General features: G+C 37.3%; 8 protein-coding genes across 8 annotated transcripts in view; 6 read left to right on the top strand and 2 right to left on the bottom strand.

Moving 5' to 3' along the window:
- CBG06690 overlaps positions 1-787 on the top strand; it is a gene marked incomplete at both ends in the record, with an annotated part of 4,206 nt that extends 3,419 nt beyond the window's left edge. Inside the window, 2 exons of the mRNA XM_002647554.2 lie at positions 375-553; positions 601-787. Coding sequence (XP_002647600.2) covers positions 375-553; positions 601-787 — 366 coding nt within the window. The remainder of the gene's footprint in view (positions 1-374; positions 554-600) is intronic.
- Positions 788-4,386: 3,599 nt separating this feature from the next.
- Positions 4,387-6,444, top strand: CBG06691 (the record flags this gene model as incomplete). Its single annotated transcript, XM_002647555.2, has 6 exons — positions 4,387-4,529; positions 5,080-5,231; positions 5,292-5,392; positions 5,443-5,648; positions 5,695-5,842; positions 6,268-6,444. The coding sequence occupies 6 exons, from the start codon at positions 4,387-4,389 to the stop codon at positions 6,442-6,444; spliced, it is 927 nt and encodes a 308-aa protein (XP_002647601.2).
- Positions 6,445-8,089: 1,645 nt separating this feature from the next.
- On the top strand, positions 8,090-10,823 carry CBG06692 (the record flags this gene model as incomplete). The annotated part of the gene is made up of 6 exons (XM_045237262.1): positions 8,090-8,253; positions 8,310-8,488; positions 8,538-8,638; positions 8,662-8,745; positions 9,118-9,471; positions 10,578-10,823. The coding sequence occupies 6 exons, from the start codon at positions 8,090-8,092 to the stop codon at positions 10,821-10,823; spliced, it is 1,128 nt and encodes a 375-aa protein (XP_045093288.1).
- A 406-nt stretch (positions 10,824-11,229) lies between these two features.
- Positions 11,230-12,831, top strand: CBG06693 (the record flags this gene model as incomplete). Its single annotated transcript, XM_045237263.1, has 6 exons — positions 11,230-11,337; positions 12,020-12,186; positions 12,234-12,438; positions 12,582-12,635; positions 12,682-12,739; positions 12,791-12,831. The coding sequence occupies 6 exons, from the start codon at positions 11,230-11,232 to the stop codon at positions 12,829-12,831; spliced, it is 633 nt and encodes a 210-aa protein (XP_045093289.1).
- An 887-nt stretch (positions 12,832-13,718) lies between these two features.
- Positions 13,719-17,012, top strand: CBG06695 (the record flags this gene model as incomplete). Its single annotated transcript, XM_045237264.1, has 5 exons — positions 13,719-13,875; positions 15,132-15,298; positions 15,877-16,035; positions 16,085-16,110; positions 16,664-17,012. The coding sequence occupies 5 exons, from the start codon at positions 13,719-13,721 to the stop codon at positions 17,010-17,012; spliced, it is 858 nt and encodes a 285-aa protein (XP_045093290.1).
- A 214-nt stretch (positions 17,013-17,226) lies between these two features.
- Positions 17,227-17,725, bottom strand: CBG06696 (the record flags this gene model as incomplete). The annotated part of the gene is made up of 3 exons (XM_002647559.1): positions 17,227-17,442; positions 17,486-17,606; positions 17,649-17,725. 3 exons carry the CDS (start codon positions 17,723-17,725, stop codon positions 17,227-17,229), a joined length of 414 nt encoding a protein of 137 aa, XP_002647605.1.
- Positions 17,726-17,893: 168 nt separating this feature from the next.
- CBG06697 lies at positions 17,894-18,775 on the top strand (the record flags this gene model as incomplete). The annotated part of the gene is made up of 4 exons (XM_002647560.1): positions 17,894-17,977; positions 18,032-18,187; positions 18,237-18,363; positions 18,417-18,775. 4 exons carry the CDS (start codon positions 17,894-17,896, stop codon positions 18,773-18,775), a joined length of 726 nt encoding a protein of 241 aa, XP_002647606.1.
- Positions 18,776-19,097: 322 nt separating this feature from the next.
- Positions 19,098-21,975, bottom strand: Cbr-frm-10 (the record flags this gene model as incomplete). The annotated part of the gene is made up of 8 exons (XM_045237266.1): positions 19,098-19,283; positions 19,331-19,829; positions 19,935-20,197; positions 20,661-20,965; positions 21,013-21,169; positions 21,221-21,288; positions 21,339-21,418; positions 21,932-21,975. The coding sequence occupies 8 exons, from the start codon at positions 21,973-21,975 to the stop codon at positions 19,098-19,100; spliced, it is 1,602 nt and encodes a 533-aa protein (XP_045093291.1).
- Between the last annotated feature and the right edge of the window lie 253 nt (positions 21,976-22,228).

Here is a 22,228-nt window from a genome sequence, read left to right on the forward strand (position 1 = left end):
AAAAATCTGAGCAAACACTGAAAATCAATAAAAATTCAAATTTCGCGCGCTTTTACCAGCAGTTGGCCTAGAAAACTCACACCTGGCCGCTAGGCCACCGGTTCCCACTTTGACTCTTCGATGCCGTTTTTCTCAATGAAGGAATTTTTTTTGAATTTTTTCTTTATTTTTATGGGAATCTAAATGAATTTCTGCACAAAATAAAGCAATAAACTTTTTCACCGCCCACCACCTTTAAAGGTTCATTCGTTATTACCGCGTTGCCTCCAACAGAAGCCCACCCAAACAACCCAATTTCGAATCTATTCATCTCGGTGGCAGAATTAAAGAAACATTTGGGGTTTTTAACATCTAAACCTTTATCACATTTTCAGTTGAGTCCTGTTGAAATCCTTGGTCCAATGTTCAAAAACTTTGGAGCTATGGATGTTGACAATCTTCTTGCCCCGAAGACCCCAGAGCCAGTTCAACAGGTCGCAGCAGCTGAGCAAATGATGGAAAGTCCAGAAACTACATGTGATTTTGAAGGAGAGAACCGAAAAGCTGGTGATGTGTAAGACTCTATATAAATTCGACCAATTCTTTATTTGTCGATTTCAGTTGGGTATCCGATGGAATCTTCACCAAAAAGTGTACTGATGACGGGGCAACTGTGATCTTGAACTGTATTGTTGATGACAAGACAATTATCAATGTGGATACTGAACTGACACTTGGAAAAAAGACGTACAAGTGCTATCGGAAGAAGACTGAGAATAGAGTCTACTATGAAGTTAGAATCAACTAGAAACCTCTTCTATTTTCGCATCGTTTCCCACGGGTTCCTAGATCCCCCATTTCACACTGCTCTTGTCACGATTAGATTTTCTATATTTTCTCTGGAAAGAATAAATATTTTCTCTCACAATCTGTTGACCTATTCGGATTTTTGAAGTTTTGAATTTTTTTCAATTGTGGAAATGGGAATTCTATACTAGATTGAAGAACCTGGAAAGAAAGGTCTTGAGAGCCTGAGATATTCTAGTAGGCAATCAAAACAGAATTATACAAAGTAGACGTCCGAAAAGCATTTGTAGATAGACAAATGAGCATCAAGTTTGGATTTCAATGTTTTTTTCCGGATGTAGATTCACAAAACAAATGAAGAAAAACGTTTTTTAAAAAAACCCAAAGTGAGAAAAACCGCATAAAAAACGAAGTGGTATCCGGTGAAAGGCGACCGAGGGTTGAGTTTTTTAGTCTCCAGTTTTGAATTTTTCCAGGTTTCTTTTTTTTGACGTGCCGTATTTTTATGGAATTGTTCGATTTTTCAGTTTTCAAATATGGTTTATGAAGTTTCTGAAAATGTCAGAAAAAAGTTGAAGTTTTCAAGGAAAACTGGTTGGGAATCGAAAAAAAGTCATGAAACGTTCAAACACTGAACTTCTGTGAATCTAGATATGTACAGTAAATCCTATGATAGAAGTGTCTCCACACTGTCAAGTTTGAGCTTTAATATCTCGGCTTTTTTGCAAGATATGAAGAATGTGTCAACTGACAACATTTTTGTGATATTATGATAAACAATTTATCAGTTGACAATATTTTATATCTTTCACAGGAACCGAGAAAGATTGGCTCAAAGTTGAAGTAAGAGAACCTTTTTATTAAAGGTTTTACGGTAGTTTTTTGTTTGAATTGAAGCAATAAAACAATTCACCGCAAACCACATTCAACCTATTCTTAGAAAATGCACGGAAGTTAATTCAATTTAGACATTTCCATCCCAATTCTGCGTCACAATGTCTTCTCACCTCCAAACAGCTGAAAATAAAATCAATTCTTTAGAATTTTTATTCTTTCTTATTCCGGAGTTCTCATATCTTCGACATTTTTTGTTTTCAGTGCTTTGGTAGAGCAGTCTATTATCACTTTTTATTTCCATTCGTATAACTCAATTCCAAAAGTTCCCCTTTCGCGTAAATATTTTTTCGAAGAAGTTCTCAACTACAAGCGATTAGCTATATTAAATTTCCTACCTAGTCTACCTGATTACATTTCATTCCTTCTTGACACTTTTTCTCCCGAAAATATAATACGAAAAGCTTTTTCAGTTGATCTTTTTGATTTTTTGGTTTTTTGACAACATCTTAATTTTTTGAAATTCTGAGATTCTTCTAATTAGTTCAATGCGAATTTGAAAAGCCGTTCTTGTGGAAAGCTCGTAATTTTTTATAACTTTCTGCTTCCAGTTTTAAATACCAATGTGGTATTAGAAATTTTCAGTGATATCACATCTGACCTATTTTTCAGTTTTCAACAACGAAAAATTCCAAAATAACAGCTCTCTCCCACAATAATAATACGATTCTACATTCAGCTGGAGTATATCTTCTAGCTATACACATTTTCCAAAGTTCATGCTGAGAGCATACACAATGTCCAAAGTGTATGCTCTCCGCTAGAAGTAAAAATATTTTTTCATAAGGATGTTTTGACATTTTATTTCATTTACTTGATTGTAGGGGCAATAGCTAGGAGGTGTACAAAGAGTGTACAAATTGGCACATAGCCAGTAGTTGATTAGAATTTTTCTGAAGAAGTTTCTTGAAGTTGTGTAGCTCATGTGAGAAGTTATCTGAGCAAGTTCGTTGAAATGTCGTTATTTTCTGTCTAACGCTTTTTTTTCGGAATTGGGACTTCTGCATATTTCAAAAAACTATATTAATTTGAATCTAGTGATCTTGGTGGGAAAATTCATTACATCATTTTGGCATGTAAGGAAAACAAAACATAGTTTTGTAGATTCGTGTCAGACAGTTTACTTTTTCTCTATTCATCGGAGTAGATTGGATTCCGGAGAGCTGTAACCGGATCCAGGTCAGCGGCTCAGGGTCACCCAGATCCTGGTCACCCGGATCCAGGTCACTCGGATCCAGGGTCACTTTCTCTAGAGCTCAGAGAAGGTGAGAACTAATTCTAACTTTCATTTTCCTATTCTTTTATATTACTTTCCCAGAGGTCAATGGTTTCTAAACCAATTCACGTTGTCGTTTTTGTCTAATTGTAAATTTCTTTCGAAGCATTTTTTTTCTTTCGAAGCATACCACGGGGTTTCTTTTTGAATTTTTTTTTCATCACGTTTAAATAAACTTGAATTTTTACTTTGAAATCTGTGAAACTCCTTAAAGAAGGCCAGACACCAAAAAAAAAGTTTTCCTGATATTTTGCGTAGAGAACCCCCATGAGGGGTTGAACTCATGACAAGCAGCTCAGGGGTACAGAGCTGCTACCGGCTGAGCTACGGGGGCGCGAAGGCGCCTGACGACCGATGGTCTACATAAGCGCGATTTCGTCCCCCGAACTGTCCCCCGAAATTTTTGCTGTCTCGCCTCCTTTCAAAAGATCGCTCCTTTGAACCTAATTATCTCGTTTCCTGTTTGAGATATTAAAACATTGTCAACTGATGGAATGTTTCTGATATCAAGAAAAACTTTTTCGTTTTTAAAACTTCTGAATATCTGTTACAGGAACCGATTTATATTTGGCCAAAATTACCAAACTATGGTTGTCATTTGTTGTCGGTTTACGCCCATCCGGGTTTGAACCTTCTGGGCTTTAGAGTGGGGGGGGGGGGGATACACATAAGCCATCTGGTTGCAGCGCCTCAAGACGCGCCTAGCGTTTTATATATAAGGAAGATAACATCACCAATATTTTATCAGTTGACAGATTTTTGATATCTCTTATAGGAACCGAGATAAGTTATAACTGAGCTCAAAGTGCACGTATAGGGTAGGCGTCTATTAGAGCAAGTACGGTAAGCAGCGGATGGACATTCACAAGTGCTTCTTAATCTGTTATCCGAATTCCAATTTTGTTTCTATTGATTTATTGAAACTTGTTAGTCCTGAGGGTCAGAAATCCAAAAATTAGGGTTCCACAACTTAAAAGTCCTGCCTGTTTCTTTCATTGAACTTTAAATAGAATCTTAAAAATTAGAACCTTTCTCAAGCCAAAATCTGACTCCGATAAACCATAATTACAATTTATCCTTGAGCAATAGAAAAACACGCGTAGTTGTTTGTCAGCATTTGACAAAAAATCAATAATCGCCATGTCAGATGATATTTTCAGCACAATTGGTCTTTCATCACAAATATCGTTGTATTCTAACTTTTTTCCCAGCTTCTCCATATTCCCACGTGGTGTTTCTGTCTACCCCTTCCCACTCTTGTTTTAAAGATTCCTGCTATCGAAACAAGCTTTCTGATCTTTTCCGGTTCCTTCTCTGGTTCTCTCTTTTTCTGATTTTTTTCAGTTCTTTTCTATTCGATTATATTCGTCATTGTTTTTACAGCTCTCCGGAATCCAAGTTGTCCCAAAATTTCTTTTTTCAGGGGGTTAATGAATGAATCATTATGTCCAGACGGTTATCTTCTGGCTATAAATGTTCTTTCAATTACGCTTTCTTTGCCAATGGTGGTTATTTTCAAACTTTTATGTGTGCTACTCTTAATTCATTCGAAAACATTTCATCCGTTTTTTACGTAAGTTTGTTGGGACCGCAAAACCACTAATACAAGGCCAGCTTACACATTCACTTTGTGCTCAATTATATTAATTCCTATGAAAGATATCGAAAAAAAAAATGTGTCAACGATAAAATGTTAATGGTATTATGACAAACATTTTATCATTTGAAAATTTTTTGATATCTCTTATAGCAACCGAGATAATTGAGCTCAAAGTGCAAGTAACGGATGGCCTTTCATTCGAGTGTTTAGGGTGTTTTTAATCGCCCTGAACTTTTCAACTAAAGTTGATAATAACCAACACTTTAAAAATTTTTTACAATTTTTGGGAATTCAAGATGACTATTTTTCCCACGGTCCTCGACTTTGTATGTAGTCTGACTACTGAAAATCGTAGATGAGAAGTTTACTAATGAATGTAATAGAAAATTGTTAGTTTGCTCATACACATAACATCAACTTATAAAAGCATAATAACAATAACATTTTCCGATAATTGTAGGTCGATTTCTGAGACTGATGTAACTCCTACAGTAATCCATCTCGTCCTTTCCACAAATTTCAGAATTTCGTTCATCCTTCTAATATTCTCCTACGCAATATGCAACTTATGTGTTCTTCTAACCGCTGTATTTCAATTATACAATGAAGAAAGTCCAGTTATCTTCTACATTGATAAAGTCTATACATGGGTCTACTTTTATATTCAACCATGCGGTTTGTATATTTTTCCCTAAATTTTAGTAGGCTTTTTTGGTTTAATGCATCATTTTTCAGTAGTAATTGGATTGATTGAAAGGCTATGTGCGACTATTTTTGTTAGTGCCTATGAGCACTCAAGATATTGGATTGTTTTTGTTATTGGACAAGTCCTAGGTGTAGGTTTTTGACTTCCTATAGAACAATAAAGCATCAAAACGAGTTACAGATTGGGGTTGTGTATTATGAGAACGTGTTAATGGAGAATGGAGATTACAATGATACTGCGAAGAATGTTCAGTTCGGGTTGTCGATTTGTATTTGTGTATGTTTGGTTATTTTGTATTTTGTCAATCGTTACTTGACATTGAACTCTCGCCACAAATCAAAATTGACAGTTCGGTATCAATTGGCGGAAAATGTGAAAGCATTGAGGTGCCAAGAGAAAGTTCAGCCTCCTTCTAATACATTTTAATTCCAGAATCTTCGTTCCATTCATCATTGTAGACAACAGTATATCTATTTTATTTGTTTTCTCAATGATTTTCTTTGAAGTGGACTTCAATATAAATCTAGAAGTTTGTAGAAATCTTCCTGGATATAAAATTAGTTTTGCTGTTTTTAGAACGGTAAGTTTATAACAATGATGTAATGCTGTGGCTAGTTTGGTTTTTTCGAACGGAAAACAATTTCTGAAAATACTGTTTTCGTCAAGAACACAAACTTCAAAGTTGTGTATCTGTTAGAAGCTTGATCTTGCCTATCTGGCCATTGCCTCGTGGGTACACAGGCTCAGGATACATCACACAAAGATACCGTAAAACCTGTAATACAAGGCCCCCACATTGTCAAATTTGAGCTCGATAATCTCAATTCCTATGCAAGATATCAAAAATGTGTCCTGACAAAACATTTTCGATATTATGATAAACAATTTATCAGCTGACAACGTTTTTATATCTTTGACAGGAACCGAGAAAGATGGGCTCAAAGGTGAAGTTAGGGGCCCTTTTTACCCTAATAACACCTGTCCAAGAACTCAAAGTTTCTTCAGATACTTCTGGTGACCCAGTTATTCATGCCTCTCCTAGTTGTGAGACAACATTCTTCCATTTGGAACCAAATCAAAACTCAACTGGCTCGACGGAAGCCGACAGTACGACAGAGCATTGATGGCGACCCGAATAACAAAGTTCTTAAAGTTTATTATAAGTCTGAAAAAATTGTTTAAAGTCTGCTACCGCAAGATCGAAAGAATTTTTTCGTTGATTTTCTAGTAATTGAATTTCGAAGTCCGTAAATTTAATCAGAGCCGAAAAGAATGTGTTCTAGGAACTCAATCACTGATTTTCAGAACTTCTGTTTTTTAATTAAAAACTCAGCTCTCAGACTCTGAACAATTTTTGTAGTAGCTCTTGTCCCCTTAATCCTATCAATTCAACAAAATCATTTTCCAGATCAACAACGTACTTGGAATGGATATCGCCGGCTCTAACGTAGACTACTTCACCCAACTGAAAGCTCAATGGCTGACTTAAAAATATTAATTTTTGCATTTGATAAGATTCCTAATTTAGAAGAATAAAATTATGTACTGATAATGTGTGTTCTCAAGAGATCTTGCCCCATCTGCGTCACCATTCCTTTTTTCTTGCTGAGCTATAAAGAGCAGGTGCAAGTTAGATCCGAATACTCCTCATAACTTTATATTCGCAAGTTTCAGTTTCTAGTTCCGAATTCGTGATTTTCTGAAAATGATGATTTCTTACACAAACCTCAAACCTTTAGCCAATAGGATGTTATTCGAGAAAATGTCTTAAAACTGGCAATTTTCTAACCCAGAAATGCCATTGGCTTGATCAGTTGGACACACTCACAAACACTCAGTTGATCAATTTTTTTCTAAAGTTTTTTTCTTGAATTTTTTTAGAAAAAAAAAGTATTTTAAAAACCAGGAACTTTCAAGCTGGAGGGGTTGAAATTTTTCATTAAACCAAATGAATTGCCTTGAGCTATTTATTAGCACAGAAAACATTAATAGAATCCTCAGTACTTCTGAAAAGGCCCTAAATAGTTTTTCGAACGAAAAAAAAATTTCCATGAGATTTGTTTCTATTTAATATTATCTAGGAAAAAACTTCTTTTCCGTAAGGTATACGGTAGCTAGCTCCACCTCTCAAAGCCTCGTGAGAGATCAAAAATTGAAGAAAATTTTATGTACCAGTAATTATCGGATAACGAATAAATAAGAATCTAATCCTATCTTCTTAAAATCTTTTGCTACTACAAAAATTTATAGTTGAAAGGATCCAAAAATTTTTTTGACATTTCTAGAGTCAACAACTTTCGCTAATACTCTGTCCACCATACCTCTTGCGAGCTTTTATTTCTCAATTTTTCTCAAAGTTGGATTTATTATTCGAGAAAAACATGGTTACTGTAGTTGAGATAAGAAATTTTTAATGTTGATCACATCCCATTGAGCTCAGTATCTCGTGTTTCAAGCAACTTTGGTATTCTTTCAGCTACTGTAATACCTGCAATAGAAGTTCCACTAACTTTTAACTTTGAGGCAATTTTTGTCAGAGTTAAAAGTTAGGGCCCTTTTATTACAGGTTTTTCGGTAGATACGGGGTAGTACTGAACGAACAAAAAAAGTTTCTAACATCACTAAATTTCAACAACTAGTCTAATCTTTCACACCAAATTAACAGACAATCTTTTGAATTTCCGCCAAACTGAATGTCACAAAAACTACAGCTTTTTCCACCTTCCTTCCTATTTACCAATTTCACTAGAAATCACCTGTTCACCCAATTTCAACCAAATTTCCAGTTCCCCTCCGCCTCCGCTTCATCGATTTCTATCGTTGTTTCATGAATCGATCCTGGGAAGAAATATTCATGGAGAACTGTGGACCGGCACGTATTCAGTTGTTATCAATTATATCTTCCCTGGCTTTGGTACCTCTGGCTTCCCTGTTTTTTGGATCGATTTGCGCATTTTATAACAGTCGAAAAAATTTTCATCCCTTGTTTTCGTAAGTTTTCTAACATCTGTAAGAACTAAATCTCTAGACAAAACCTTCAATTTCAGATTCTGTTTTCTAACTCTTCTGACTTTGTACTACACCTCAACAACAATTTTGGCAATTCGTAACATCATTTTTTCAATTTTCGGGGACAATTTTCAACAGCCAGAAAGAAACGCTGACATCATTATCAGAAATTGTGAACGACTTTATATGGCAATCAATTTTTATATTCCACCATTGAGTGAATAAAAAATGTAGGGTCAGATTCAGAAATTATTGACTTTTTTCAGTTGCCATCAGTATTCTGGAACGATTAATTGCCACAACGTTCTCTCGTTATTACGAACATGCTAGGCCATGGTATCTACTTGCAATTGGATTGTTTTGCGCGGTAAGAGCTTTTTTCACTAGTAGAAGCTCTCCAAAACCGTAACCGTGAGCTCAAACATCTCAATTTCTGTGAAAGACATCAAAGTTTTGTCAACTAATAAAATGTTGGTGATATCATGATAAGAAATTCATCCGTTGACGAATTTTAGTTATCTTTATCAGGAATCCAGATAATTGTGCTCAAATTAGACGGTTCGGGTGGGCTTGGCTTTAATTGAACCCCCCCCCCCCAACCGTCAAATTTGAGCTCTATTATCTCGATTGCTGTAAGAGATATTTAAAATCTGTCAAGTGATAAAATATTGGTGATATTATGGTAAACAATTTATCAGTCGACAAATTTTTGATATCTTTATCAGGAATCCAGATAATTGAGCTCAAAGTAGAAGGCTTGGGTGAGCTTCCTGCAGAGGATATCTCGATTGAGGGTATCTAGCTCGACGGTATTTCGTGTCCCAATCTCATATTTAATATTTTCAGAGCATTCTGGTATACATTGAGTTCTCTAACCGTCACGTTCTCCTGGCTGCCGTTTCCACTAAAAACATTCAAACACTGTTTGCTATCACCTGCTCTGTTTCTCTTTGTCTTCTTCTACTGGCAAATCGGGCGAAATCCAAACATGGCCGAGCCAAATCTGCACTATCCGAGAGATATCAAGTCAACGAGAATGTCAGAGCTTTACGAGTTCAAATTCCAGTTGTGGTCATCGATACAGTAATCCAAACGATGTTTCTATGCTCTGATATGTTTTGGAATGCCGGACAGGTGCTGAATCTCAACAATTGCTATGACGACGATTGGTACTTAAACAAATTCACCGCGTTTCGATTGGTAAGTCTGAACTTTTGTATCTAAACTTTTTTCACTACTAAAAGGTTCAAAAGTACATATACTTTCTGTTTGGTCTGAAGACCCATCAATTATGGGTAAGAACTTTTTTGTCAGCTGGAGATGATGTGAATAATTTATGATGTTTCACTTCCTTCTTTTCGTAGTACCAGGAACAGGGATTGGGAAAAAAACAAAACGAAAAATCGGTAATTGGAAAAAAGTCAGAAAAACCGGAAACACAAAAATTAATCCCATTGGTTTTTTGAGAGATCCAAACTACACATTTCCATTGTAATAATAACTGCAAGATCCTCAAAAAAAAGAAGGGTCAGCAGAAGTTGACCAGGAACTAGAGCTTATTAATGTTATATTTCCCCTGGTAGGGCAAGTTCTATTTTGGAAGCTATCGGGTGGTCATGTGGTTTAGGGACCAATGAGAGAAGCTAGAATAAAGAAAATGTCATGAAACCTGTAATAGATGGGCACTGTCAAGTTGAAGTCAATGTTTTTTTAATTCCTGTGAAAGGTATCAAAAATGTTTTAACTAATAAAACGCTTGTCATGAAATCACCCAAATTTTATTATCCAGTACAGTTTTGAAATCTTTTGAAGGAACCGAGATAGTCGAGCTCAAAGCGCTCGCACAGTACCGGTCAATAAGACATGCAAAAACTTATTTTTCAGTTGATTTTCGGCCATTGTGATCATTTTCGGGAGGCTGGAACTTGGCTGTCAAGTTTCCGATCACTTTAAAAACTTTGGGGAATGTGAAACAGACCTGGATTGAAACATTTTCATTAACAGAATTTTTTGAATGTTGCTAGTTTTTCAGCTATTTGCCGATTTCTGAATAACAATGATTTTTTCACAAAAATCATTTTGTGAATACGAAATTTCTAATCTAGAACTGTTTTACACCCTCCAAAGTTTTCAAAGTGATCGGAAACTTGACCGTCAAGCTGTAAGCTCCTGAAAATAGTAAAAATGACCCAAAATTAACTGAAAAATACGTTTTTGTACATTTCATTGTACGGCACTGTGGGTTTCTAGAAAAAAGACGATGACCAATAAAAATGATAGTTCTTAATTTTCCCTTTAATTTTCAGATTGGCTTCACACTTCAATATTTCATCCCATGCATCGTAATGTTCCACTTCACTCAATTCTGCTGCAACTCAATCCGACGTCGTCCAAATCGACGAATCAAATCTGTGTCTCCACATCCAGAAACCACACCAATTACCGTACTTTCGATTCGCAACGTTTTGGGAATGCCGTTGACTGGAGAGCACGTAGGAGCATCGGGCCAGGAAGCTCATTTTAAGAATCTTCATGACCAATGGAATGCTTAATTTCAAAACAATTGTATTTGTACACTTGGTTTCTGCAATAAGAAAATGAGAATAAAATGAGTTTTGAAAATCTTTGCTCTGCTTGAAAATGAAATATAGCTTTGTTTATCTTCCTCTCCAACTTCTTCTTCTTCTAGGCCCTCATCATCATTTCAGTTTCCTGGAACTTGTCACTCTCGCTCTCTTCTCGTGTTTCGTTTTGCATCCAAAGGTCACATTCATACAGGAGGGCCCAAATAACTGAATTCATGTTTGTTTCGTATTCATGAGAGAATGGCATTCGACCTCTGCAAGTTCCCTCCTCCCCCAAGCCACTCTTCTCAAGATGTCATGAGCCACGCCTTCTTTTTGTTCTTCCTGAAGACGTCGGACCACAACGCATTTTGGTTTCTATTTTGCAGCAAAAATGAGTGTCCACGAGTTGTCTAATGATTTCAATGTGATGGCAATCGAAAGAAGTTTGAAGCATCAGGATAGTGGGTCGACGGAAGGATATGGACATCACGAGAGAGGGGTAAGTCTTGATTTTTTGGGCCGTATGCAAGTCATAATTTTTGGTTTTGAAAGACATGTAAAAATATCTCGTTTTTTATTCAAAAAATTAGTTACAATAGTCCCCCCAACCCCTCTGTTTACATGGGGGCGCATATTACCCGGACTATAATAACATTCTAGTGAAACGTTGTATTACGCGCAAATTTGAAAAGCTCAAATTCAAACAATTCATCAGTAACCTGGCCGAGTTTGAAACTATCTTAGCTACTTTACGCTGAGTTATCCCTTGTCAAACTTGCTTCAGCTCGTGAAAATTTTAGGAAACATTCCGATGTTCATCTTTAGACAATCATAACAATACCTAGGCTTGAGCCATCACTTTGAAAATTTCAGTAGCTTCAAATTAAATGTAAAACTATATTTCTACCAATTTTCCTACCTCCAGGAGACTTATGTCTAAATATATCCCTATTTTTATCATGGTCACCCTCTATAAACAAGTAGATTGCTGTACTTTTCGGGTTGAAAAAATACGTATGACGTAAAATTTGGAAGACTTCCTAAACATTAATATCAAACTAAAGCCCTTCCTAAAGCCACCCTGTATCTTTACACCATCCCACAAAGTACATTTTTCCGATCCCCCAGTGAATCCCTGGTTTTTGCACCTCCATTTCCTCCAATCTCTTCAAATTTTGCAGCATCTCACCAGAAAATCTTCCACGTCTTCAAACTGCTCCTCTGGTCTTGATAAGCGACGCAATTTTTATCGCAAAGATTCAGAGGTCAAAATCGAGGCGATTTTCAAAGAACTATTCTCTCCAGATGCCAAAATTATTGACCATTACGAAGGGGACATGCTAATGATGTGAGTTCTTTTTTCTTCAATTTTTTTCAGAATTTTAAATCTTCTAGCCCTGGAATCGAAATAGACGATAATGAAGAAATCGAGCTGGCAGTTCCGAACCATGACAGATTCAAACTTCGACGACAGACTTCTCTAGTTCCAAAGAACATTGAGCCCAAGAAAAATGCATCTCCACAACCGCGACTGCGTGTAATTACTCGAAAATCGCCATCACCAATGCGAAAGTTGTCAACTCCAACTCAACGAAAACGGGTAAGAAGATTCAGGAAATTAGAAAAATCCTGACGTTGTTTTCTCTTTGTTTTTCACATTTCCTTTGTCTTCTCAAAATGATACCAATTGCACGTATTCTCTAGCTCAAAACACATTCAATTATTTTGTTTCTTTCTTTTCAGTCGGCTCCCTCAAGGGCTCCACTTCCAAAGTTGAGTGCTCTGCCAAGTTTAAAGGTTAGGGAAGAAAGATTGAGATCAAAAAATGAGCAATTGTTTTCAGCCAAACTTTGTGACAGTCGCCGATGAGTCTACCTCGGGATCATATCTTCGTAAAAATCGTGAGTGTGGAAAGTAAGGGAGAAAATTCTGAAGTTCGGTTTTTTTTTCAGCTATTCCTCTCCGTCGTGGACTCTCAATCTCTCAAAAATGAATGGAAAGTGTTTCCTGAATCAATGGATGTGACTAAATTACTTTTAAATGTACAAATAAAGTCACAAATTCTATAAAACTGGTGTTGATTTTGTAAAAATCCAAAATATTTCAGAATGGCAATTTTCCTAGTCCGAAATCACTGTAAAATCTTGAGCTCAATTATCTCTGTTCCTTCAAAAGATGTCAAAAATGGGTTAATTAATAAAATGTTGCTGATATTATGACAAACAATTTATTAGTTAACAGTTTTTGTATCTTTTAAAGAAATTGAGATAATTGAGCTCGAAGTCGACGGTTTGTGTGGGCTTACCATTAATAGAACGTCCCTCAGACCGTCAACTTTAGCTTAATTATCTCAATTTCCAAAAGAGATATCAAAAACGTGTCAACTGATAAAACGTTGGCAATATTATGATAAACATTTTCTCAGTTAACAGATTTTTGTTATCTCTGATAGAAATTGAGATAGTTCAGCTCAAAGTATAGAGCTCCAAAAAACCCCTATCCCCTCTCCTTTAAAAATACAAATCTTGAAAACTTTAGTCTTGCCGAGATTTTAGATTCTCCAACAACCCATTCTGATCTTTAGCATGCTCCAGATGTCTCCCAGTCTCCAGTATTTTCAAACTTGTTCTCCTTGACGTCAGTAAAAACGTAGAATCAAGTGTCAAAACAAAGAAAGGTTAGGTCAAATCAGATCAATAATATCGGCTTTCGCCGCCGTCTCCGATCGTTTGTGTCAGCTGCTCTTCCCTGTCTTTTGCCATCTCTTTATCTCCTCCGACTATCATCTCACCCAACACGTTGTCACAATTTCGACGTCGGGGAGGGCTCCACCCGTTTGCTCATATCTCATAATTCATCTATCCTTCGTCATAATCACCTATGAACTTTTATCTACTCGCTTTTTTGTTATTAATCGCTGGAAATGGAGCAGCAAGTCCACTGGGACAAGAATCTGATGAAGCCATCGTGGCAACTTCCAGACCCAGAAATCTAGAAGACGATGACGTGGAGACTACAACGCATCCGACGTTCACAGGTTCGAACCAACAAGGTCCATATTGTGTAGAACATTAGAATGTAGCCTATAGCACTCGTCGGAACTTCTTCTCTCTTCTTTTTAGTCTCATTTTTCATTCATAAACTATGAGATCATGGTGCGTGTAACTATGTTGTTTTTTCGTCGAATAGGCATTCTGAATTTGCAATTTTCGCATTTTTTCTTGAGTCATCTTGTAGATTAGAATTCTGAATAACAAAATGAGGAAAAAAAACAAAAAAATGACTAGAAGGAGGAAGAAAAATAAGATGCTTTCAAAAATGAATGAGAAACCAGCATCCAAATTTTGTTGGAGGGAAAATAGAAAACAAATATTTCTCATATATGTGGGTCTAGAAGTTTTAGCTTTAACTATTTTGAACCCGAAGAGTACTGTAATCTAAATACAGGATGGCGCATAATTATCCGGACTAATAAAAACGGGTATATCTTTAGACATAAGTATCTTGGAAATACCAAAATTGGTAGAACTATAATTTTAAGTTTGATTCAAAGCTACTGAAATTTTCAAAGCGATTCCTCAATTCTAGGTGTTGTTATGATTTTCCAAAGATAAACGGTTTGATGTGTTTCCTGTGATTTTCATGAGATGAAGCAACTTTAACAAGTAATAACTCAGCTCAAAGTTGATAAACTAGTTGAAAGAAATTTTCGAAGGCGAAGTGATTTGGGATGAAAATTGAAAATTTTGAACATCGCTCCTTCTTCCATGAATAAGTTGTCTACTGGTAAATTGTTTATCATAATATCAACAGCATTTTATTAGTTGGCAAAATTTTGATATCTCTCATAGAACCCGAGATAATTGAGCTCGAAATTGACAGCGTGGGGGCCCATCTATTACAGGTTTTACGGTATACGCCACCCTGTTCAGTGAGTTTCCCGGTTATCCAGTCAATTTTAGAAGTCAAAAATGACAATTTCCTGATGACTCACACTTGTCAAAAATGTCACAAAACCTAGAGTATACTCATTTCTCTGTCTTTTTGTTTCCAAAAATGTTAACACAACAACAACTTTTCTCTTCCCCCTTCTCATCACCGTTCGTTGTGCTCATATCACGTGCACTCTCCTCTGATTGCTCAGCACAAATAAAACTGAGATTAGGAGACGGGGAACGACCTTTTTATTGGATGGATCATCACACAACAAAACAAAGAATCAACACAACAAAACAAGTCATAGTATCTAGAAAAAAAATAGAAAGAAATGACATGAATTCTTTATTTTTGCAGTTCAAAGATTGGATGCTCCAATTGAGCGGATCGAGATTCGATTGATCGATGACAATACGACCCATGTTGTTCCAGAAGTTGTGATAAGTGCTGAAAAAAGAGATGAGGATGAGAATAGAACAAATGCTGGGAGAGATGGAAATGATGAAGGGACAACTACGGAACAGGTACAGTAAGATTCACGAAAACTTACAATTAGTTTTCCGTTGACTTTCAGCTATTTTCAGGGGTCCGAAGCTCGGCTGTGAAGTTTCCTATCAATTTGAAAATTCGAGAGTGTAAAAAAGACCTAGTATGAAAACTTTGCATTCACATAAATTTTTGAAAATTATTTTTATGTTCCGATTCCTGGAAGACACCCCCTCTCAACCGGTTTTTGTATTGAAAGCGTTAAAAAACAGATGTCTTTCGGAAAGCGGCAAATATCTGAAAAACTAGGAGTTTTCTGAAATTCTGCGAATGCAAAGTTTTCAGTCTAGGTCTGTTTTACATCCTCCAAAATTTTCAAAATGATCCAAAACTTGAGAGCCAAGCTCCAGATTTCTGAAATTGGCTGAAAATCAACTGAAAAAAATGTTTTTCTATATCTTATTGGGTACTGTAGCTAGAGATTGTTCATAAATCTAACTATTCAGCCACCCCATCATCATTTCCACGAGCCTGATCAAGATCCATCCCCAGCCCCCACCGATCTTCCTCCATCGTCTCAAGAAGACATGTACAAAAAAGTGGGTATGTGGTCCAGCCGACATCTGCTCTCGAGCCAACCCCGGAGCCAACATCTCCACAATACTCGGATGCTCCTGGTTATTCGACTGAACATTCGACTGAACAACCAGTTGTAGTTGGAGAAGACCCTTATTACTACTCCACCCTGTCCCCAGCGAAACAAGCTAGCGCTGAGGTAAGTCTATCCATTGGTTTCAGTCAAAATGGAATAAGAGGCTTTGAAGGTGCAGGCAAAAGCATGGATATCAGTGTCTTCCACGATTCCAAAGTTTGAGGGAGATATTGATGAGGACGATCTTCCACCACCGCCAGCTTCGGAGGACAATGAGGTTACTTTTGAATTATTGAGAAAATCATCGCTGTGTTTTCCCGCGTTTTTTTCCCGATAGAGTCCAGGTACCGCTGCAATTCAATTTAAAGCTTTCGCGGCGAGAACAAGGCTAATATGTATTACGGTAGTACTACGTATATTCGCATTTGAGCGCTATTACAAGACCTTGTGAAGAAAATAACACCGTATGACAAAATAAATTTTCAAAAGAACGCTGTCTAAAGCTGGCATTATTTTCCAGGTTTCCAGACACACTAAATATCACTCATTTTGACTGTGTTTTTATTTCGAGACCCACCGTGAATCGACATGAATTCCTCATTTTCAACAGTAAAAACAAAGTCAAAACGAGCGATACAGTAGTTTCTTAGGTCTGGAAATCTGGAAAACAATGGCAGCTTATGATAGTGTTTTCCAGGACTTTTCTCCTAGAAATTTGATTTAAACTCGGCAAAAAAGTCATATAAATCAGCGTAAAATTTCAGAACGAGGAGCCAGAAGAAGAATGCCTTGCCAACGAAGAGAATCTGACTGACGAAGTGATCGAGCGACTGAAATCGGAAACTGCAATGTACTATCGTCTAGTCAAACAGAGAAACGATCAACAGAAGGAGTTCTGTGGCACCATTGCGGCTCGAGATGTGACAACTGAAGAGTTCAGAAGATGTAGTAATTGGAGAGCCGAGAAGCTTGTCTACTATTACAAATTGATGCGAAAGACCTATTGTCAAGTTGACAACTGGCCCAACTCACCGAAAATCAAGAAAACTTATGGCGAATATCTCAATTTGTTCGGCACTTTCTATGCGTTTCAGAAGTAGAATCATAGTGATTTTTCGCATAGTTTTTGTACATTTTCTTGTTTACTCTCGACCAAAGAAAGCGGGTCTCAATTATTTTATTCCTGTACACGATCTTATTCGTTTTCTTTCTTTACCAATAAATTGTCATAAAACACTCATGAATGCTTTATTAACAGATCAATTCAAAAAAAAAGAATACATTATTCAAGAACTACAGTTCCCTTATTATGCTTCAAACTGACTTCTCTCGGTTTTCTGTAATATTTTGTAAGTTTTGAAAGAAGTCGTCCCGTCCCATATGCTTATCAGCCTCCACTCGTAGCTCGACCAACTGTTGGATGTGTTCGTTGCTCAGCTGTTCCATCTTATCCGAATCCAAATCTTTTCCAATGTTTCCCTTTCGAATGCCGGCACTTGACAATTGTTTAGAGAGCATCATACAGTAGTTCTGGAAACATGTCAGTTAGCTTTTTTCTAGACACAAATCTTACAGTCCATTCTGTGATAAAGGGCTTCACAAACTCTGGCTTCGCATTGATGTGCCTTTTGAACTCATCCTTCACGTATGTGTCGCCCATAAGTCGAGCCGGCGCAGGTAATCCATAGTGGAGTCTGAAAAATTATGTTTTGGAACTAAAACAGTTAATATTTTACCTGAGGATACTTTTATACAAGTACAACGGAAATCGTTCAGGGTTAATAGCTCTTGCGGCAGCCTGAGCAGCTTTCATGATGTAAAAATCTTAAAAAATAAAAATAATTCCAAGAGTTCTCGAGGAGTACACGAGGTGATGGCCTAGAAAGCACCCAGTTGGACGGCCGTGTACTCCACGAGGACAAGATTTGTTTTTTCGGAAATCTGAAATTTTCCCTTGCTTACACAACAAAACAGACTGAAAATGGCGGATAATGTAGAAGAAATGCCAGATGAGGAGATTCCAGCAAAAAGACCAAAGACCTCCGATTCTGATGAGTCATCAAGAGTAGGTGTTATTTGCTCTTTTAATAAATCTAACCTTGTTTGAAAGTTTTTCCAGTTTCGTCCTCCATACACAAGATATCATCAAATCGTTCGTGAAGAATCGAAACATCATCTGCTGCTTATTTTCACTGGAAGTATTGCCGTCATGAAGGCACCAGAGTTGATCAGCGAATTGTACGCGAAAATTGGAAGAGATCGTTTGTTCATCAAGGTTTTATTCCTTCAATTGGCGAGATTTTATTACTGATTGCCACATTCAGATCGTTACAACCGAAAGAGCACTTTCATTGACTGAAATTCAAAAATTCGAGTTTGAAGAAACAGTTTATGAAGATCGCGACGAATGGTCAATGTGGACAGAGAGAGGAGATCCGGTCCTTCATATCGGTATTCTTTTTTTTGTTGATGGATTCACATTTCAAAACACAAAAATGTTTCAGAACTCCGAAAATGGGCAGATTCTGCACTCATCGCTCCACTCGGTGCTAACTCAATGGCAAAAATCGCCAATGGAATCTGTGATAACCTTGCGACCTCGATCATCCGTGCTTGGGATCTTTCCAAACCATTGTACTTTGCACCAGCCATGAACAGTCACATGTGGGAGAGTCCGTTGACTCGGCAGCATCGCGACGTGTTGAGATCGCAGCTAAGGTTCAAGGAAATCTGCCCAATTCAGAAGGAGCTCATGTGCGGAGATTCTGGAATGGGAGCGATGGCATCGGTCCCAACGATTGTATCGCTGATTGCAGCGCTTGTCAGAGACCAGCAAGCGGTCCGAACTAGATGCACTGAATAACTTATTTCACTCATTTTAATCTTGTTCAACACACTTTATTTGAAGCTTTTATTTATTTCATGGTACAATGAAGTACATGACCAACTTTTAAGTTAGTTTTTAGTACAAATTATTCAAGCAATAAGCATGAAATATGAGATCTAAAAATAGTTTCCCCCATATTCTAACCATCGTATTTACATTTTGAAGCACCGGCGAAGCTGAAAATTACGGGGAAATAGAGGTCATATAGAAACGGGAAAGCTACATTTTTTAATTGTAAGTTTTGCTGACCCGCTTTCGTATGACCTCTTGGAATAACTAGCGATATAATTAAAGTAAATTAAAGCGTTTGGCCTTGGCAGTAGAAAGATTTGAAGCTTCCTGCGACCTCTGTACATTTTCCATCTTTGAATTTCGCCAAACAAAGTTTTCTGTTAGCGCTTGCTGAGCAGGTTTTCAAATTTAGTTTCGACTGAATGAGAGATGCATGTCGTTCGGAGCTGGTACTTGAGTCTGATGAGCTGCTCTGAAAATTACGAAAATTATGAATTATAACAAAATTAACTAGCTTACATCAGAAATAGCTCTCTCCAACCTTCGACCAGTCATTGTTTTGAGAAGAGCATCGATGAGAGGTGTCTGAGATCCAGTGACCATTAGGAATAGGGTCGTTTCATTGTCGGTAATATTGATTTGTGTTGAAAATCCTTCTTTAATATCCTCATCACAACTGAGATTCAGAATCAAGAACGGCGTTTGATCCTCTTTTGTTCCTTCCAATTGCCATGACATCTCTTCTAAAGATTGGACGAAGAGTGTTTCCGTGAAATTAGCATCCACAATTGTCAAAAAACGATCGTTGATTCCAACGTTGACCTCAACTTCGGCAAACGGCTGTCCGAAATTTCTCAAACTGGCTCGTGACACCTTTTTTTCAATTCTTGCCGAAAACCACGCAGCACCGTAACAACTCGATGACTCTGCGAAAGTCTGAAGAATCTCGTGCTCTTTTTCAAACTCGTTCGATTTCGGGAGCACGCCTTCCAGCAGTTCATAAGGCGTTCTTCTTGAGCTCTGTAATATGATGACATAGCGTTATTTTTTCCGTAAAAAATTATACGACTTTTCAAATTTCACTGATAAAAACTAACTAGGTCATCAGTAGAAAGTTACTCACGTTTTCTTGTTGATGGCCTTTCCAAAAATGGTCTTCGAAGCAATCGATTCACAGGTATGCTCTGGAAGTATCTCCTCGATATTGCTTCTGATGAAAGCCACATCGTGTTTCTGCTCGTTAAAATCTCCAAACTGTAGAGAGAAGAGAAGGGCGGCGACACGAATAGTGTCGTCGAGAGAAAGGAAGTGAAGACGTCCGAGGAGAAGCATTTCGCGAGCATCTATGATTAGGAAACGACCACATTGGGGATATTGGTGAAGCAGCTGGAATAAAGATTTATCTAAATTTGCAGGTTTCTAGAATCTTTTGAAACGCTGAAAACAAGAAACGTCATCAGAAAGATACACCCAAGATACACTCTGTGTTTTTTTGGAATCAAATTTCTGAACAAATAAACAAAATTGAGATTGAATAGAGATGAGTCATTGCTGCGCGTCTAAATCGAGTTTGTCGAGAGAAGGAACCAAATCTTATACGATTAAATTGAATAGACTCGTTCTCGATAAATGCGTAGTGACTGGTCATTAAGTGGGTGTCTTGCCCACTCAAAGGTAACTTTGTCAGTGGAGAATATGACTAGGACGCGGTATAATTGTTTCCGAAAAAAGAAACGAAGGTCAGAGAGCAGTTTATGCGAAGTGTATACAGTAGGCATCTCGAAGCGAATCGCTGCGTCTCAACCTTCATTTTTTTCCGAAAGCGATATTAGAGGAATTTAAGACTGACCTCGAATTCTCGATCGCATGTCAAACTTGCATTCCTTCGAAGCATCAGAATTGGCTCATCGGCAATCAAAGATCGGCCTGTCGGGGCATCAGTGAATCGATTTAGAAGAGTTTCCCATCCCTGACGGCACTCATATGGGCGGTGATACGGCTTCAGTTGAACTTCTAACAACGGAGAGATCATCCAGATAGCAAACATTTCAGAGAATGCGGGAAGATCAATATCGTATTCTTTACTAAGATGAAACATTAGCTTTTTAGTATCAGCAGTTTTGCCAGCCTCAATATTGAGTTCAATTCCATTTTCTGTAAAAAGTTGATGTTAGAGAGACAAGCAAAGAATTAATATTTACCAGAGATAGCTGGATTCTCGACTCTCGACAAATAAATGCGGAATTTGACGACTTTTGGTGGACCCAAAGTATCCGTACTTTGGTTGTGAGTTGCTCTCAAAGCTTGGTTAATCGGTGTGAATGGAACGAATTCCACTCCGGTTTGTTCATGTTCATTCTGCAAAATTTTTCAAGATGATCATATAGAAATGAGGACATGCGAACTTACAAAGTTCTCAACTGGCAATTGTACATTTCGACGTCTACTCAAAGATTCTGGCTCCACAAACCTGACGTCTGGAAAAAGGAGCTAGCCTTTAGAGATCAACCGAAGGCGCGACACTCACCAAAAGTTTGAGTTGATGCCATTTCGTAACAGGTTAATGTACAAAAGTGAAAAGACAGTGTCCGTCTCGTTGGCACAAAACTGTAACTTTTCACTGATTGTAACTTTTTCACTGATAGAGAGGCGCAGCAGTTGAAGAAGAAGAGGCTGGTTGCGAAATTCAATTCGATCACGCGACGAGTAAGAAGGGAAACAGAGGAGAATGGCGAGCGAGAGAGTGAGGAAATGCGAGAGACGCAGAGAGGAAAAGACCACTCAAAGCGTTTTTATCGCTGAACAAATATTTGAAAGATTCGCTGAAAAATCAATGAATCAGCGAACTCTGCTTTGCATTTGAGGACAGTTTGAACCGAACATATTATAAACCGTCTTGCAGTTTACTTTTTGACGAATTTACACAACCTTGCAACGTCTTTTTTCCTTACTACATATATAATAGGAAGAAACTTTTGCATTTTTTTTTCAGAAGCACAAGCAATAACGAGTAAAAGTTGAAAAAGAATCACTGAGAATCGTCTAAAGTAAGCCAAACTTTAGAGCTTTCAAATATAATTTTCGAAAACGAAGAAAAACTAATTATAAAGTCGACCGAACCTTGTGCAAATCGTACTCATTGAGTGAACAGGAAATGACATCATGTTTACTGTTGAGCGAGAATGATTCAACAAAGATCATAAGATAAGCTAGTCGGCAACACAACTGGAACATCTTTCTCTCTCTCTCTCTCTCTCTCTCAAAATATTGATGTTGGAGTCTCGCTGCGATAGTAGCGTACTGTAGCTGAGTGAAAAGCTTATTCATGATAAAAAATTAGAGCAGAAAAGTAGTCACAGTGATGACAAAACGAAAAATAGTTTATCAACAATTATTATTAAGCAAGATATCAACATG

The sequence above is a fragment of the Caenorhabditis briggsae genome (assembly GCF_000004555.2).
Source record: "Caenorhabditis briggsae complete genome, chrV, whole genome shotgun sequence".
Classification (NCBI taxonomy): domain Eukaryota; kingdom Metazoa; phylum Nematoda; class Chromadorea; order Rhabditida; family Rhabditidae; genus Caenorhabditis; species Caenorhabditis briggsae.